The sequence below is a fragment of the Myxine glutinosa genome, chromosome 8 (assembly GCF_964187855.1).
Source record: "Myxine glutinosa chromosome 8, kmMyxGlut1.1, whole genome shotgun sequence".
NCBI lineage: Eukaryota > Metazoa > Chordata > Myxini > Myxiniformes > Myxinidae > Myxine > Myxine glutinosa.
In genome coordinates, this window is record NC_136268.1 from 66,791,129 (window position 1) to 66,808,645 (window position 17,517).

General features: G+C 41.9%; 1 protein-coding gene across 2 annotated transcripts in view; it reads right to left on the reverse strand.

Moving 5' to 3' along the window:
* The window catches only part of LOC137432558 (CD109 antigen), a 166,083-nt gene that overhangs the window by 90,782 nt on the left and 57,784 nt on the right, over positions 1 to 17,517 (reverse strand). For both annotated transcript variants that reach the window (XM_078783356.1, XM_078783357.1), the window contains exons 13-16: positions 12,384 to 12,485; positions 11,986 to 12,048; positions 6,622 to 6,798; positions 88 to 240 (exon numbers count right to left, since the gene is read on the reverse strand). In XM_078783356.1, the coding sequence (XP_078639482.1) occupies positions 88 to 240; positions 6,622 to 6,798; positions 11,986 to 12,048; positions 12,384 to 12,485 (495 nt within the window). The remainder of the gene's footprint in view (positions 1 to 87; positions 241 to 6,621; positions 6,799 to 11,985; positions 12,049 to 12,383; positions 12,486 to 17,517) is intronic.

Here is a 17,517-nt window from a genome sequence, read left to right on the forward strand (position 1 = left end):
TGTAAAGGTGAACCCTGAAAAGAGCAGAATGCAACTCAATACCCTCAGACACCACTCTTCCCTACACTTGTGAAATGTGTGTCTTACCCTCTCATTTGTAAGGTCGTTCCCTTCCTTCAGGAGCAGCACACTCTTGTCCACTACAAGGAGCCCAACATAGGCCTGAGCTTCTCCAGTGGAGACCTTCAGGTTCACACCCTCTGCAGGTGCTGCTTGAAGCGTGCTCCAAGTCAGATTCACCTGCTCTCCAAAGCACGATGACCTCATTATATGAGAATGATAAAACTTCAAGCTGCTGCAAGTCACATTGTGCTAAACGAAAGAATAATGTTCATGCATGTTACATTGCCTAAATGTGATGCTCATGATGGGATGCTGTGATGTGATGAAATGTCATGATAATAATCATCAATAATGAAAATAATGTTTCCATTTAGTAAAAGGTGATTTATGTTAAAGAAGATCCACCTCAAAGAAAGATTCAAATGATTACCTACAGTGGCTCAATTCCCATTATTCTTACCACTGGCTCTTTTTTTTAACCAGAATGGCATTTGGTAGCGCTCGCTCATTCTTCTGCCAGGCTGAACAGTTTACCCTTTTTATCCCACTGTTAGGCCAGATCTGCATCAGGACCTAAACCAAAAGCGAATCAGCTTGTTCTTGTCACCTATCTAACTCATCCACCAAGTTGTCATAACCCACCCACAATTTTTTTGAGATATCATGCTATACAGGGCCGTCTTAAGGCATGGGCACACTGGGCAGTTGCCCAGGGGCCCCAAGTTGCCCAGGGGCCCCACAATTATTGGGGCACCATGCTGCCATATTGTTTATGAGAGATCTCTTGGCAGAGTGGATAATTACTCGACCTCACGCTGGAAAGGCATGGGATTAAGTTACGAAATAAGACTGCAGCAGATTACATTTCATTTTATATGCAAATGGTATAATATGCAACAACCTTGTTTCATTAAGATTTCCACTCATTTATTCACTGTGTAAAATATAAAACAAGTTTCACTGCGCATCCCGATTGCCATTTGTTGAATGACGTCACGCACTCTTGTTGAAGTTGAGTTGAAGAGTCTAATTATCGACAAATAATCCGGAAGAATTCCCATGTTTTAAACGCGCGTCATGTTAAGGTGTATAGAGCAGCTTAACATGTCCTTCCACAGCATGGCATTCTAATTAAAAAATAAATAACAAAAATAATGATAACATTGTAACAAAGCATATATTAATTAATCTAATAATATTAATAACAATAATAACATTAGTATTATTTGCCAATAATAATAACGAACGTTTGAACCCCCCTCCCCCACCCTCTCCGCACGTCAACGAAACAAGTTTCACTGCGCAACCCGATTGCCATTTGTTGAAACTTGAATGACGTCACGCACTTCTCTCAAATTTATTCTCGCAAGCGCCATCAGCATTTCACAGCGCCAACTATTTGTCTTGTCACTTTTGTGAATTGTGAATAGTGAGCATCTTCCTTTCTTACTACATATGACGGATCAGAAGAAGAGATACTTCTAAACAAAAGTGAAAAGTTCAGGGTGGAAACATTCCCTCCTGTTCTGGACTCTCTGACCTCTGACCTGACAAAACGTGCAGATGCTTATTCATGGATTGGAAATCTGTTTTCCTTCTTCAGTCAATTGAAAACGATTGGTTCTGTTGAGTTAAACAAAAAGTGTGAACACTTGGCTAATGTGTATCACAAAGACCTTGATTAAGGTGACCTTCTAAATGAATGCCAGCAACTCAAGCACTACATGGTTCTTGATGAAAATTGTGAGACTTCCTGCGTTGTACAGAAAAATAATTTCGGACAACTTGAAATCTGTGTTTCCCAATGTTGAAATTGCACTCAGAGTGTTCATGCGCATGATGGTGACCAACTATACAGGGGAACGTTCATTTTCAAGATTGAAGCTTACAAAGAATCAGCTTCGCAGCACAATGCAGCAGCAGTGCTTTCATTCATGTGCATGGAAAATGACATCCTGAAGACCATTGACTTCAAGCCAATTATACATCAATTCTCTGCAAATAAATTTGGCAAACGTTTGCATAATAATAAATAATTCAAACTGTACCATCTCCGTCTGTACGGTGTACCAATTATTATCATTTATATGTTGAAATGTTTTTTTTTTTCAAGGCTTATGTTATATTGTTCAAAAGTTTGTGTTGATTAATCCTCGTTTTGCAGCATGTTTTTTATGTTTAAACATTGATTTTGTTGAAAGTACCAATAAATCTATGTTTTTTTTTTGTTTGTTTGTTTTTCTTTGTATACAGAGTCGAGGCTCATGAAAGAGCTAACATTTATCAAACAAACAAATCAAACAAACAAGCAAACAAAGTATATAAAAAGGGGAGCGGTCGACAAGATGGGGAGAGAAGGGGAGGAAGCACACAAACACAACATTTGAGAGCAGGGACATTGGGAGATGTGTGGGAGGGAGAGGGCCTGGGGGGAGGCAGGATAGGTATAAAACGCAAGGACACCAAGGACTTCCAGGAAAGAAGTCGGCACCTCAAAAAAGTGGATTTGGGGTGAAATTAGCGGGGGTAGAAAAGATCAAGGCTTTGGATGGGGGAAGATAAGAGATGGTGGTGAACAGCCGTTTTAAAGACCTGGAGGGAGGAGTGGGATTGAAGAGAGTGAGGGAGTTTGTTCCAGAGGCGGGAGAAAAGAGGCATGAAGGAGTGAAGGTGAGCAGAGAGTCTTGATTTTGGCAGTTTAACCGTAAGAGGGTTGCAGGCAGATCTTGTGTGACCTGTCGGAATATTTGGGGGACAGAGCCCAGAGAGAGCTGGGAGAGCAAGGTCGGAGAGGAGTCGGTAGAAGACGGAAAGACCACCAACCTGCGTGCGGTGAGTAAGTGAAAGGCCCTCGGAGATAGCGTCATCGCGGGAGATTCCAATGATTCTGAACGCTTTGTTTTCAACAGCGTGAAGACGAGCTAGGTGTGAGGCAGGAGCACCAGCCCAGAGGGGAGAGCAGTATTCCATTGAGCTGCGGATGAAAGCCTTGTATGTGGTGAGGAGCTCAGGTGTGCCAAGGAAGGACTTCACACGACGGAGGATGCCCAGTCGGCGACTGGCTTTGGAGGCCAGCTTGGAAATGTGGTTTTCCCAGGAAAGATCATGGCAGATAGTGAGACCCAAAAGCTTGAGTGACAGAACTTCTTGGAGAGGATTATTCAGAAAGTAGATGGGAGGGTTGTCCAGTCGGTCTTTTCGGAGAGACATCGTAAGAGTGTGAGATTTGTCAGGATTGAAAGACATGTTCCACTTGTTTGCCCAGTCTGTGATTTTGTCCAGGTCTGCAGAGAGTGAGGAGGCTGCAGACTGCCGATCTGAGGGATGAGGAATGGAGCGGCAGAGAGTGGAGTAATCAGAAAAGAGATAGAGAGGATTTTCAAGAGAGTCAGAGAGATCATTGATGAAGACCAGAAAAAGCACAGGGCCCAGAACACTGCCTTGGGGAACTCCAGCCTGAACAGAAAGAGGAGATGAGAAACCCATTCAGGGCCACACGTTGACTACAACTAGAGAGGAAGTCCGCCAGCCATGCGTGGAGATTTCCATGGATACCAAAGGAGGAGAGTTTGGTGAGCAGAGCGGTGTGCCAGACCGTATCGAAGGCACGTGATATGTCAAGGGAGACAGCCCTAATTTCCTGTTTGGCATTGAGGACCTCCATCCATTGTTGAGACAGCAGAAGCAGCATGTCCAGAGTGGAGTGACCTGGTCTGAAACCAAATTGATGATCAGAGATCAAGCCATTGGAGAAGAGGAAAGATTTCATATCCGAAGCAATGATGGATTCCATGACTTTGCTGATAATTGGGAGAAGGCTGATTGGTCTGTAGTTGCTTGGATCTGTTTTTGCACCTTTTTTGTGTAAAGCGGTGATGTTGGCTGATTTCCAAGCAGATGGCAGTTGACCTTGAGCAAAAGAGAGGGTGAAGAGAACAGAGAGAGTGAGTGAAAGAGCGGAAGAACAGGATTTTGGACCCGTGGGCTGATGCCGTCAGGTCCAGTTGCAGAATCAGAGTCGAGGGTTGATAGAAACTTTTCCACCTTGTCAGGAGGAAAGGACACGGAGTCCAGGAGCAGCTGGGTACGACTGGGTACGGTGGGTACAGAGAGGGATGGGTTTGGGACACAAGATTATAGAGGCAAACACAGAGTTGAGGCATTCAGCTTTAATTCGGGTTTAATTTTATTGACCGTTTACATTTTTATTCCCGTGGGTGGGTGGGAAGGGGCCCCAGTGGATTGCTTTGCCCATGGCCTACAATGCTCTTAAGACGGCCCTGATGCTATATATAGTTTTTGGCCCTCTCAATAATAATAATAATAATAATAATAATGCATTTATTTTATATAGCGCTTTTCAGGAAGCCCAAAGACGCTTTGACAGAGTGCAAAACATAATGCATAGCAAAACATAAAAACAATTGCAAAAAAAGAAGAATCAATAGGGAAATATTCAAAGCACAAAGGAGGGAGAAGGAGAGGAGATAGTCAGGGGTTAGATGCTGTGGGTTAAATGTTGAATGCAGTGTTGAACAGGTGGGTCTTGAGTGATGTTTTGAATGTGGTGAGTGAGGAGGAGTCTCTGATGGTGTGAGGTAGCGAGTTCCAGAGGGTGGGAGCAGCGATGGAGAAGGCCCTGCCCCCCCCCAGGATCTAAATTTGGTCCGGATTGGGGGGGGTCAGGAGGTTGGTACCAGCAGAGCGGAGGTTGCGGGTGGGAGTGTGTCTGGAGAGGAGATCAGCCAGGTAGGATGGGGCCAGGTTATGGAGGGCTTTGTAGGTCAAGAGGAGGATTTTGTACTGGATTCTCTGGGAGATGGGGCGCCAGTGAAGCTTGTAAAGGACGGGGGTGATGTGGTCACGGGTCCGGGAATGGGTGAGTAGACGGGCAGCGGAGTTCTGAATGTATTGGAGTTTATTGGTGATTGTTGAGGGTGAACCATAAAGGAGGCTATTGCAGTAGTCCAGACGGGAAGTGATGAAGGCGTGGATGAGGGTTTCTGCAGCCACGGAGGAGAGGGATGGACGGAGACGGGCGATGTTTTTCAGGTGAAAGAAGGCTGTCTTTGTGATCTGTTTAGTGTATTTGTCGAAGGAGAGGGTTTGGTCAAAGATGATGCCAAGATTCCGGATGTGATGGGAGGTGGATACTGGGAAACCGTCGATGTTGAGGGCAAAGTTATGGGTGGACTTGGTGAGCGTTTTTGGGCCAATGATGATTATTTCAGATTTATCACAGTTAAGTTTGAGGAAGTTGATTTGAAGCCAGGATTTTATTTCAGTGATGCAGTTTGTCAGGATAGAGTGGGTGGCGGTGGAGATGGACTTGGTGGAGATGAAAAGCTGGATGTCATCGGCGAAGCAGTGGAATTGGAGACCATGACGGCGGATTAAGTGACCGAGGGGGGACAGGTAAAGGATGAAGAGGAGGGGGCCAAGAACTGAACCTTGGGGGACACCTTGGGGGAGGGGAGCAGTGGGGGATTTGCAGTTATTGATGGAGATGAACTGACGTCTGTCAGAGAGGTATGATTTAATCCAAGAGAGGGCAGTGCCGGTAATGTTAAAGGTGGTTTCAAGTCGGGTGAGGAGGATGGTGTGATCGATGGTGTCAAAGGCGGCGCTGAGGTCGAGGAGGATGAGAATGTTGAGGTTGCCAGCGTCAGAGGAGAGGAGAAGGAACTATTCAATGGTGAAAAACTATTTTATCTACACAAACTAAATCTACACCAATCCGGATCTACACAAAAATCGAATCAATTTGTCTTTATGACATGAGCATCCTGTCCAATAAGTTTCTCTGAATCCATCCATAAGGTTTCTCGATATCCTGCTCACAGACAGTCACACAGACAAACAGGGGTTAAAAAATAATCTCCATCCACCTCTGATGGTGGAGGTAATGGAATACAACTAACTACACTTTGGGCAAAAGTCTGGTAAAACTTACAACTTGCTAGATATTCAAAAATATATATATATTAAATGCATAATAACAATGCAAATGCCTTTTAAGTACAACGAAACTATTGCAGTAGACTCTCAAGCCAGATTTTAGTGGATTTGAATAGATAATAAAAAAAAGAAAAAGAAATATATCTCCATATTTGACAGATATCTTAATTTTCTCGATGGTGGGACTATTTTTGGCAACCTCGATGTAGGCACGTCTGCACAACCTCGACGGAGGCACGTCTGCGCGCAACCTTGACGGCGGCACGTCTGCGCGCAACCTTGACAGAGGCACGTCTGCACGCAACCTGGACGGAGGCGCGTCTGTGCGCAACCTCGACGGAGACGCGTCTGCGCGCAACCTCGACGGAGGGGCGTCTCCCTAATCTCAATCGAGGAACGTCTGCGCAATATTGATGCTGATAGAGAGCTGAAGGCAGAGCGAAGGTTTAAGTTCATCCTGTGCTGCCACATAACTTGGCTTCATTTGAATTGCTTTATGCCTGAAATATAGCTCAGATTTCACATTACAATTCCTAATATCATTAAGGTAAATACTGTACATCACAAAGTCTAAAATATACCAGAAAACGCATTTCTCACCTTGTTCTCGAAGACCCCTTCCACAGCTAAACCAATGACTTCATTAATCACTTCTCCATTGTGCTGCACATAAAACAGGAGCAATTTTGCCAACGGTGCCCACGATGCTGTTGGCATAAGCTGGAAGGTTTTTGAAGGCACTTGTCCAAACTCCACCATGTTTCCTCTCGCCATAACCTAGGAAGTGAAAATTGAAATTGTATTATTCATGACCTATATTATTATTCCTTGTTTATTACAGCAGAAACATTCGCTCCTAATGGGATCGCTTGAAGGGAAACGGGGTGGGGAGTGATTGGGTACGCTAGTCTGTTGTGAATGTGATAACCATACAATGCCGAAAGGACATCAGGTTTCCTCCAAATCTTTTTCAGTCTGTTCATAAAGGTAATCATACGTTTTATGGAATTGATGGAATAGTTTGAGGTGACAATTTTAACTTCCAGCATGTGTGCTCCATGAAATGGCACGATAAGCTATTTATACACCTCAACACAGATTTCGCTCCAGATGGAAAATGCCCCTCTCCCCCCCCCCCCCACCCCCTTGGAGAGGGGTGCAAATAAAGTTGCTACAACTTCTGCCGTGCGAGCCTTAATCCCCGTGGCAATCACGAGTACACCCGCTCACAATGGGAGTGGCAGGAGGTCATGTTATTATCCTTATTATTTTTGCCAATTATTATTACTCTGAGTATTACTTCTGTTTGATCAGGTCATTAAAAAGATCAGACCGTGCCTCACCATTCTAAATTCCTGAAAATAAAATTTACTTCCATAAGGGTGATCGGGTGAGGAGAGTAGGGCAATAGCGCAAGTCACAAAATCCCTTGGGGAGTGGGATATTGGTTCGTAATATCATTCATATTATGCTATTATCACAAGTGTTGTTATTACCCTCGCCAGAGGAGAGGGTATTGCATTTGAGTCCGTTTGTTACTTGCCGGAAAAGATTCCGGCAAGTACATTGATCGGTTGGTTTGTTTGTCTGTCTGTTTGCAGCACTACGTCTACACCGTTGAACGTAGAATCGCCAAACTTTGCACACATATTTGTCTTGCCCTGGAATAGACTGTACCCAATTGATGATGTCATCAGTCACGTGGTTCGGCCGCCATCTTGGAAAAACCGAAAAACTTTGCACCTCTATATCTCCGAAAGTGCTGAATAGAAAAAAATTGAGACATGGCTCATTGTAAAGAACTCTCCATGGGGAATAAAATATGTTAATGATGATGTCATCGGTCACGTGGTTCGGCCGCCATCTTGGAAAAACCGAAAAACGTAGCACCTCTATATCTCCAAAAGTGCTGAATAGAGAAAATTGAGACATGGCTCATTGTAAAGAACTCTCCATGGGGAATAAAATATGTTAATGAGGATGTCATCGGTCACATGGTTCATCCGCCATATTTGTCCTAAATGGCCCATAAAAAAGTAAATTCCAGCAAGTCCTCGGTCTCTGACCGATTTCTAGTTTGTTTGTCTGTCTGTTTGTCCGCACAGAATAAATATGATTTTCTCTGCAACCGTTGGTCCGATTGACCGGAAATTTTCACCATAGGTGCAACTCCACCTGTAGAATTTTTAAATGATAATTATGACGTCATAGGTCATAATTATGAATTATGGCGGTTCGACCGCCATCTTGGAAAAACCGAAAAACTTTGCACCTCCATATCTCTGAAAGTGCTGAATAGAAAAAAATTGAGACATGGCTCATTGTAAAGAACTCTCCATGGGGAATAAAATATGTTAAAGATGATGTCATAGGTGCCTCCATTATGATGTCATAATTCGACAAGTACAAAACTTCATCCAATCGAGATGAAATTTCTTGAGCGCCATGTCGGCATTAACTGGTGGAGAATAAAAAAATGATGACGTCATCGGTCATGTGGTTCGGCCGCCATATTTGATTTAACATAAAAGCCTTTAAAAAACCTCTGAAAATACATCCTGGCGAGGGTTTGCAGTCTCTGATTGCTCTTTTTCTTGTTACTTTTGTAATGAGAAGTGGCTTTGGAAAAACGCCTTGGAAGAACTCCATGGAAGCAGCAGGAAGGATCATGTTATTAACCCTTGTGGGGTATATAGACTACAGTAGATCTAAGATCAGGTACGTTCGTCGACGTGACAAGCATAGACTGATGGATAGAGGCAATCTGGAAATTTCTTTCAGTTTTGTGTGAAACAGCATTAGCGACTATTTTAAAAAGTAATCATATGTGTTTGTGGTTTATAATATTTTACTTCTGGTAGGGACCGTTACAATAAGCTATTTATACATGCTACACAGTAAATTTACTTCTGATAACATGTGAATGTACACTACCGGTCAAAAGTTTTAGAACACCTCAATTTTTTCATTTTTTATTGAAATTTACGCAGTTTAATGTCTCAATGTACTCTGAAATTAAGCATACAAAAAATAAACAATTGGAGATAAAAAATAAATCATAGAATCATTTTGTTTAACAAAATTTAATTTACATTTTTGACTCAGCAAAGTAGCCACCTTTTGCAGATATAACCGTTGAACACTCTCGTGGCATTCTTTCTACAATGGAAATCAAATATTGTTTGGGGAAGTTCTTCCTAACACTGTTGCAGAGGTTCCCACAAATGTGTTGCACTTGCAGGTTGCTTTGCTTTCACCCTTCTGTCCAGTTCATCCCAAATCAGCTCGATGGGGTTTAAGTCTGGAGACTATGCTGGCCATTCCATGATTGGAGCGTAGCGTCTTGTTCTTTTCCTCGAAGGTAGTTTTGACATTGCATGGAGGTGTGTTTAGGGTCATTATCTTGCTGTAGGATGAACCTCTGACCAACTTGGCGTATACCAGAGGGTATTGCATGGTGCTGCAAAATGCTGTGGTAGCCCTTTTGGTTCAGGGTGCCAGTCACTCTGTGCAAGTCGCCGACTCTGGATCCAGCAAAAGAGCCCAAGACCATCACGCTTCCTCCTCCATGTTTGACAGTTGGTGTCACACACTGAGGAACCATCCTTTCACCTACTCGATGGTGTACAAAAGCCCTGCGTGATGAACCAAAGATTTCAAATTTTGATTAATCGGTCCATAAGACCTTCTTCCAGTCTTCAGTGGTCCACTGGCTGTGCCTCATGGCCAAAGCAATCCTCTTTTTCTTATTTTGCCATCTTAGCAATGGCTTTCTTACTGCCACTCGACCTGTCAAACCTGCAGTTCGAAGTCTTCTCTTCACAGTTGAAACTGAGACTTGCTTACTTCGAACAGTGTTAAGCTGTGCTTGAAGCTGTTGTCCTGTGAGCCGCCTATCACGCAAGCTGTTGACTCTCAGAAACTTGTCTTCTGATTCTGTTGTGGCTTTGGGTCTGCCAGACCTCTTCCTGTCAGAGTTTCCTCCAGTTTCCAATATACTACTTCCTGCAGTGCAATATTGTCCAAATAATGCTTCAGAGGGTGTAATAACAGTCTGTTCCAAAACTGCTTTTATACAGACAGGGGGTTTGTAATCAAGTAATCAGCAGAACTTGGGACACCTGTAGGAATTGTTTGCATCAACTTTCAAGGCTTAATTTACTTACATTACTGCAGAACAGCTGTAAGTTGTTAACCCATCACTTGTTCCCTGAAGAAGGCCTTTTTTTTTTTTTACAATATAACTGTGCAATTTACATTATTTTCCCGTTTTTGCTAACTTAAACTTTTTTTTAACCTCGAACAATTTACTGCTTACCTTTGTACCATTTCAGGTTATTCACTGGACATTAAACTGTGTAAATTTCAATAAAAACTGCAAAAATTGAGGTGTTCGAAAACTTTTGACCGGTAGTGTATGTGCATGCACATGGGAAATACAGTTTGAAATGTGTAATTACACCTAATGTAAAATAGGACTTCAAGAGCTCAAATCCTCTCCCTCCCTGCCCCATCCTTCCCACATCATGCACACTGCACAGGGGAGAGGATCACACACAGGAGAAAGGATTACACACCCTGGAGATGGGGTGTGGATCACACACAGGAGAAAGGATTACATACTGGGGAGAGAATTACACATAGGGGGAGTGGACCACACACATTGGAGGGGGGGAGTTCTCGAGTATCAAGACGTTCATTGGTGGTCTCGTTCTGTTCCCTTATTGTTTTATTAATTTTGGAAATGGCAGTTACAAACGGCTCTCATGCAACTCATTGGACAGCACTGACAAAGAAGCAGGAATAAACACCCTCATGACCCACATTACACAACCTTTACCTAAGGACAGCTTGGATGCACGCGACACATATGGAGCATATTCTGACATTGAAAGCAAATCGCACCAAGAACCTGACAAAACAACGTGTGCAACACATGACAGCACGGGATCACGATGAACGGCAGTGGCCACTTCTGAAGCAATTACCGGACCAGATTCAATCTGTTCCAACATGAACACCTCGACCTCATCTGCAGGTTCGGCACCTGCCTTTGGAGAACGAATCTCCGCCCCTCTCCCCACTTGCCGGGTACATAATAATTGCAACTTTTAATTGTGACTACATCTAAAGAATAAAACATTCCGACTATATAAAGAATACAGCTCAAATGGAAAAGTCCCTGGGAAAAAAGTCTTATGGGTGGTGTATAAGAACATTACCTTAGACCCTTCTGTCCAGCGAAAAACAAAATTAGCTACTCTTTTTGTAGTAAAGTGCGGCGTTACGCGCGCTGCTTGTGAGCAAGGAGGAAGCGAACAAGCGGTAACTTATAAGCGTCGTTATTTCAGGAGCTCACTGTAACACTAGCGCGCCCCGGGCTGCACGCCCCGTGTATATCCTCAGGCCACACCTACCCCTCGGGCATGGCCGCCGCCCACTTGGTGCGCGGAATGATGTCACCACGCCAGTGGGCTTTCGTGTCCGCCACAACAGCACACAAAATAACTTTTTATATTAAAGATTTGAAATAAAATTATTTAAAGTGTACGTGCACATAACCTGTACACTTAGCAGAGCAGAATATAATACAGATAGAGATTTATTTCACATTGTAGATTACATGTCCTGTACTTGCAAAGGATTCAGCCTTGAAAACTCATGCGGAAACCAAAAGTTTTATGATTTTTATTAAAGACTTCGCAATTATATTTCTTTTGCATTATTATGAAAATGCATCTTCTTTGGGCGGTGTATAATCGCTCCGAACAAAACAGGCAGCAACTTGCTTCCGTTGCATGATTTGTAATCAAAATTTACATTTGTTTATTCTGTGTTTTATGACCTTAGAGACTCGTGCAGAAAACAGTTTTCAAAATTAGGAATTAGTCCACCACGATGCAATAAATAAAACAACTGTTTGGTGGTGTCCAAGAAGGGAAAATAGGTGCTCATGTGACTCACCTGGTATGAGATTTTGTCTGGCAAATTTAAACCATTTATTGTGAAAGAGATCGGCGTACCAGCCTAAGGAAGGCAAAAAAGAAAGGTTGCATGATGAGATGTGAGGGGAAAGAAACAGCACAATACTATTTGGTTAAAATCCACACGTCTCATATCACAAACTTTACATTTCACAGTTGGCACAAATTTACCTTGGACAATGAATTTTCTCAAACATATGTTGAGAGAGGTATGCTAACTCCCGTGGCAGAACGTTTGCAATGAAGAAGCATACCGGTTAGTAAACCTTTCTCAACATTTGGTTGAGAAAAGTAATTGTCCTTATTATCCAGTCAAACCAGACTGGCTGTGGCCTTTATAAAGACGATGCTCATTATCCAATGTGTGTACAAACTTACCGTGGCTTGTGTAGTATCTGTAGTTACATGTATGAATCCTCCTGTTAATGACCGTTTTTCCACATTTAGGTGTTTGTAGGATTTTTGCTCTCCAAACTTTCCCTGTCAAAGCAAATATATTGTTTCTAAATATTTTACAAACACGAAAGAGCATTCGTAGTATATAACATATTATGTGTTATATCACAGAAGGCCTAGTGCTTCAATTCATTGCCAGTTTATTTCAGATTTGCTTTCTTTCCTCCAGGCCCAGGGTGTTGCCCTGTCCCAACAGTAGTTAGGGCAGAAATTTGTAATTTATTGAGAATGCTAGCAATAGCTTGCCCACTCTTCGCTAAGGACACGATGGGAACTTTAACATCCACAAACTAATGCCGATAGGCAGGACGCCCAGTTTAACGTCCATCTGAGGGACGGCATATGCATTGATGAATCACCCTGCCTGTGAAACAGTTTTTAGCTGGGCTATAATATATATATATATATATATATATATATATATATATATATATATATATATATATATATATATATATATATATATATATATATATATATATATAACGTTTGTGGGGTGCAGGCAATGATTACCTTAGTCCAGGTAGAATTGTATAGGTAACATGCTCCGAATGTCGTGTAGCCATCTTGATGTACATAAGTCAGGCCGTATGTTATGCAAGAGTATCTTTGTTCCCATCACGAAGGGTGGGGTTATGTTAAATAATTAGGGATTAATGGTAAATCCCCTGTATATAAAAAGGCTCTGTTATTTTTCCTCTGTTCCTTTTGACACGGCAGCACACACAAGCCAAGCAATCGCGCATTAATGACACTAAATAAAAGTGACCGGAACAAGACATTGAACAATACCGCTGGTGCTGCCAGCAGCAACATCACTACATCAAGAAGGCAGGACTGTGGTAGAATAAATCTTTATACTATGTAACTAGTTATGAGATTGGTGAGTGAACCAATAGGTGGTCGTAAGAATGTTAGGAATGTATCTCGCTCTGTTAAAGCTGGGAGTCCGTTGTCCACCTCCTGTACAGCCCCGGGCTAGAGCACCCTCCTATTGTGAGGTAAATGGAACTCACAGCAGGAGGGGAGCGAGTTGATGCCAGGAGGGCGATTGTGGATGACCAAGGAGATTCAGCGCACAGGGGATTAACTCCAGTTTGTCCATATAAACCAGAGCAAACTTTGAGTCAGGACACTTGTCATCAGAAGCTCTGCCCGAAGGAATGAACGCGTACCACGAGTACGGCGCTGCGGAGAAGACATCGACCAACCAAGAGGGACTATGCGGATAGAGTTATCTGGTCCATTGAGTTAAACGGTAGTTATAGTATTGTAGTACCTATTAGATTGAAACAAGTGAATTAGGAGTTAATAAAGTCTGGATCTGTTGTAAACCTGTTTTCCGGTCATTGGTCTTCAGTCCCAATCCACTTCCACGACAATTTGGCGAGCCAGATAGGGGTCAAATTGGACACAGCATCTGAAAAGGTAAGAGTTATTCTTTGTTATCCTTGTCCAAAATATGATCTACGAACCTGCGTTTAGTTCTTGTACATACATGGTGGAGGAGGTGGTGTGGGGCTTCCCTGCGCACCGATGCCGCGATATAGGTGGCGTAACGAAGTCACGGATGGAACATCGACAAACGATTGTAGCTATTATTCGTGTTTTTCTAAATGATTTCTGTAAATACGTATTTTTTGCGCTGTCTAAATAAAATGCGCCAGGTCGATGCTGGTTATTAAGGGCCTTACTGTGACCTGGGAGCAAACGGGGCATGAGTGCACCATGCGACCATTTGCTCCCAAGTCTTGTAAGGCCGGTACATTTGTTTAGCACTTGGGATACAGATATTTTTTCTCCATAATACAGATATTTTTTTCTCTCTCATTCAAATTGGATGAAAATCGCACTTTTATATTTTCCCCCATTCCAATGTGCTCATATCTGTGGTACGGCTAGTGGGATTTAGATAAATTAAACGAAATTGTGTAGGACCAAAGCCGTGGGTACAAGGTTTCCCGCCATTTTCTAAAACACCTAAAACTCGTTCGATCAACAAATAAAGTCATGACAGACAACCCCATCTCATACCGGTCCAGAATTATTATGAAAGATGGTGATTGGATGAAAAAATTGCATACCGATACTCCCTCACTGTCCCTTATTGTCCCTCATTTCCATTCCGGCTACCTGTCTCCTGCTCCCGCTCCTTCTCCCCTCCCTCTAGTCCCCATTGGCGGACGTTTTTGCGAGAAGCAAAACGTTTTGCAGGAAGCTTCCAGGAAGCAGAGCCAGTGCTTTTGTTTTTTGTGTTTTCCTCTGCTCCCTGGGCTCGCAGTGCTGTACATTGAATTAGTTGACGGATATATAAATCCCATTCGAATTGTAAAAATTGTGGTAATGTTTCTTTGTAACTTTGTAAAGTTGTAACTTTGTAAAGTTTCAACGAAAGTTGTTGTAAAGTTGTAAAGTAAAGTTTGCAACATTGAAATAATGTTGTTGTAAAACGTTTCCACAACGTCGCTGCAACGTTTCACTTTCGTTGTTGCAACGTTTTGCTCCAACGTTTTGGGAACATTCAAATGTTGGGTTTTGCTAACGTTTCCACAACGTCGCTACAACGTTTCACTTTCGTTGTTGCAACGTTTTGCTCCAACGTTTTGGGAACATTCAAATGTTGGGTTTTGCTAACGTTTCCACAACGTCGCTACAACGTTTCACTTTCGTTGTTGCAACGTTTTGCTCCAACGTTTTGGGAACATTCAAATGTTGGGTTTTGCTAACGTTTCCACAACATCGCTACAACGTTTCACTTTCGTTGTTGCAACGTTTTGCTCCAACGTTTTGGGAACATTCAAATGTTGGGTTTTGCTAACGTTTCCACAACGTCGCTACAACGTTTCACTTTCGTTGTTGCAACGTTTTGCTCCAACATTTTGGGAACATTCAAATGTTGAGTTTTGCTAACGTTTCCACAACGTCGCTACAACGTTTCACTTCCGTTGTTGCAACGTTTTGCTCCAACGTTTTGGGAACATTCAAATGTTGGGTTTTGCTGACGTTTCCACAACATTGTTTCAACGTTTTTCACATTACTTTCCTGCAACATTGAAATAATGTTGTTGTAAAACGTTTCCACAACGTCGCTACAATGTTTCACTTTCGTTGTTGCAACGTTTTGCTTCAACGTTTTGGGAACACTCAAATGTTAAGGGAATCGGATGAGAATTCACGAGTTATTTAATTATTAGAAATTAATGAAGTACTTATTTAATTAATTACATTTCTTTCTCTTCTGACCATGAACTTGGTGTCGACCTGCAGGCCAAACCGTTGGTCAGATGAGCTCGATACATTGACCAATTATAGTAAGTCACTTGATTGGATGCATATATTAATTATGACATCATACGTCACGTGACATGGTGGCCATGGTGGATTTCTTGAAAACCTTTAAAATGCATCCCTGCGTTCATTTTTCGATCGATTGAGTTGAAATTTTGAACAATCGGATCTGGACTGTCGTTGTTAACGACTCTGGCATGCACCCGTCCAATCAGGATGGAGCAGTATGGTCCCCGGATCATCACTGCCCGCAGTTTTAATTAGTTTTACTTTTACCTTTCACTCTTTCTGTTCATTGTTCTCTTGGTCATACAATTTTTTGAAGACATGCATGTCATGATATAGGAAATGTTTGTTCTGTTGAACGGAAGAAATGTTTATGGTTAATTTAATTAAACGTGGGAGAGGGCAACACCACAAAGCATACCTCTTTAAGGTGTGTATAAACCCTGGAACATTTCAGCAATCAATACGATGCTGAAATGGCATTTTTTGAAGACATGCATGTCATGATATAGGAAATGTTTGTTCTGTTGAATGGAAGAAATGTTTATGGTCAATTTAATTAAACGTGGGAGAGGGCAACACCACAAAGCATACCTCTTTAAGGTGTGTATAAACCCTGGAACATTTCAGCAATCAATACGATGCTGAAATGGTGTAATTTAATTAAACGTGGGAGAGGGCAACACCACAAAGCATACCTCTTTTAAGGTATGCATAAACCCTGGAACATTTCAGCAATCATGACGATTTTCTCATGTCACCTGAAATGGTGTAATATTGTGTAATATGGTCGACCTTGGGTTTGTTTGGGTTTGTTGTTTATTTTTGTGGATGTATATTTTTGTGTATTTTGCATATATTTTCACGACTAATTCCAGTTAACACCCTGCAAAATTTGCTCGTTTTTCTGGCTGAGTCGAAATTGCGTTGAGTTCCTATGGCATGCGCCATTAAAAGCGCCGTGTAATGGTTGAGCTCCCTTTATTTCGTTTTGGTCACGCGAATGAGCAGACAAAATGACGAATGCTGCGGCTGGAGCAGTAGAAGCGATTTTTCTTTTAATTGTTTAATGATTATTCGATATTGTTATGACTTATTGTCAATAGGTATACTAAGTGGTCAGGAGGTAGCCTTTTGCTATGTACAGTTTATTTTATTGTTGATTATACCACATAGCTGTGGTGATAAAGGAAATGTTTGTTTTTCAAATAGATGATTATGATATGACCATGATTATAAAATAATGATGATTATTATGAATGATATCATAGGGTTCCAATGCAGAATGATTGCACAAACTTGGAAAAGAACTTTCAAGCCCTATGGGATAAATTGGGTATTACAAGTGATCAGCCCTTCCTTTCAAACAAAGTCAACATTTGTGTGGAGGCAAACGTTTTTACCAGATGTTGCAGATGCTTTACAAAACTTGAAAATGAAGTGAAATTGTTGTGTCTTGGTGATGGTGAAGTGTTGTTTTGCAAAGATATTTGTGATGCAAGTGAAATAGATTGAATTAACAATATGGAAGGAGTCAATGACCAACGAAATGTTTTGTGATTCTTGCAGGATGACGGTGTATGCCTAAGGAAATTGGATTACCAAAGTTATGGTTTGAATACTTGTATTGATGTTTACTTGTAGTGATTGATTGTTTACTTATACTTGTATTGATGTTTACTTGTAGTGATTGATTGTTTACTTATACTTGTATTGATGTTTACTTGTAGTGATTGATTGTTTACTTATACTTGTATTGATG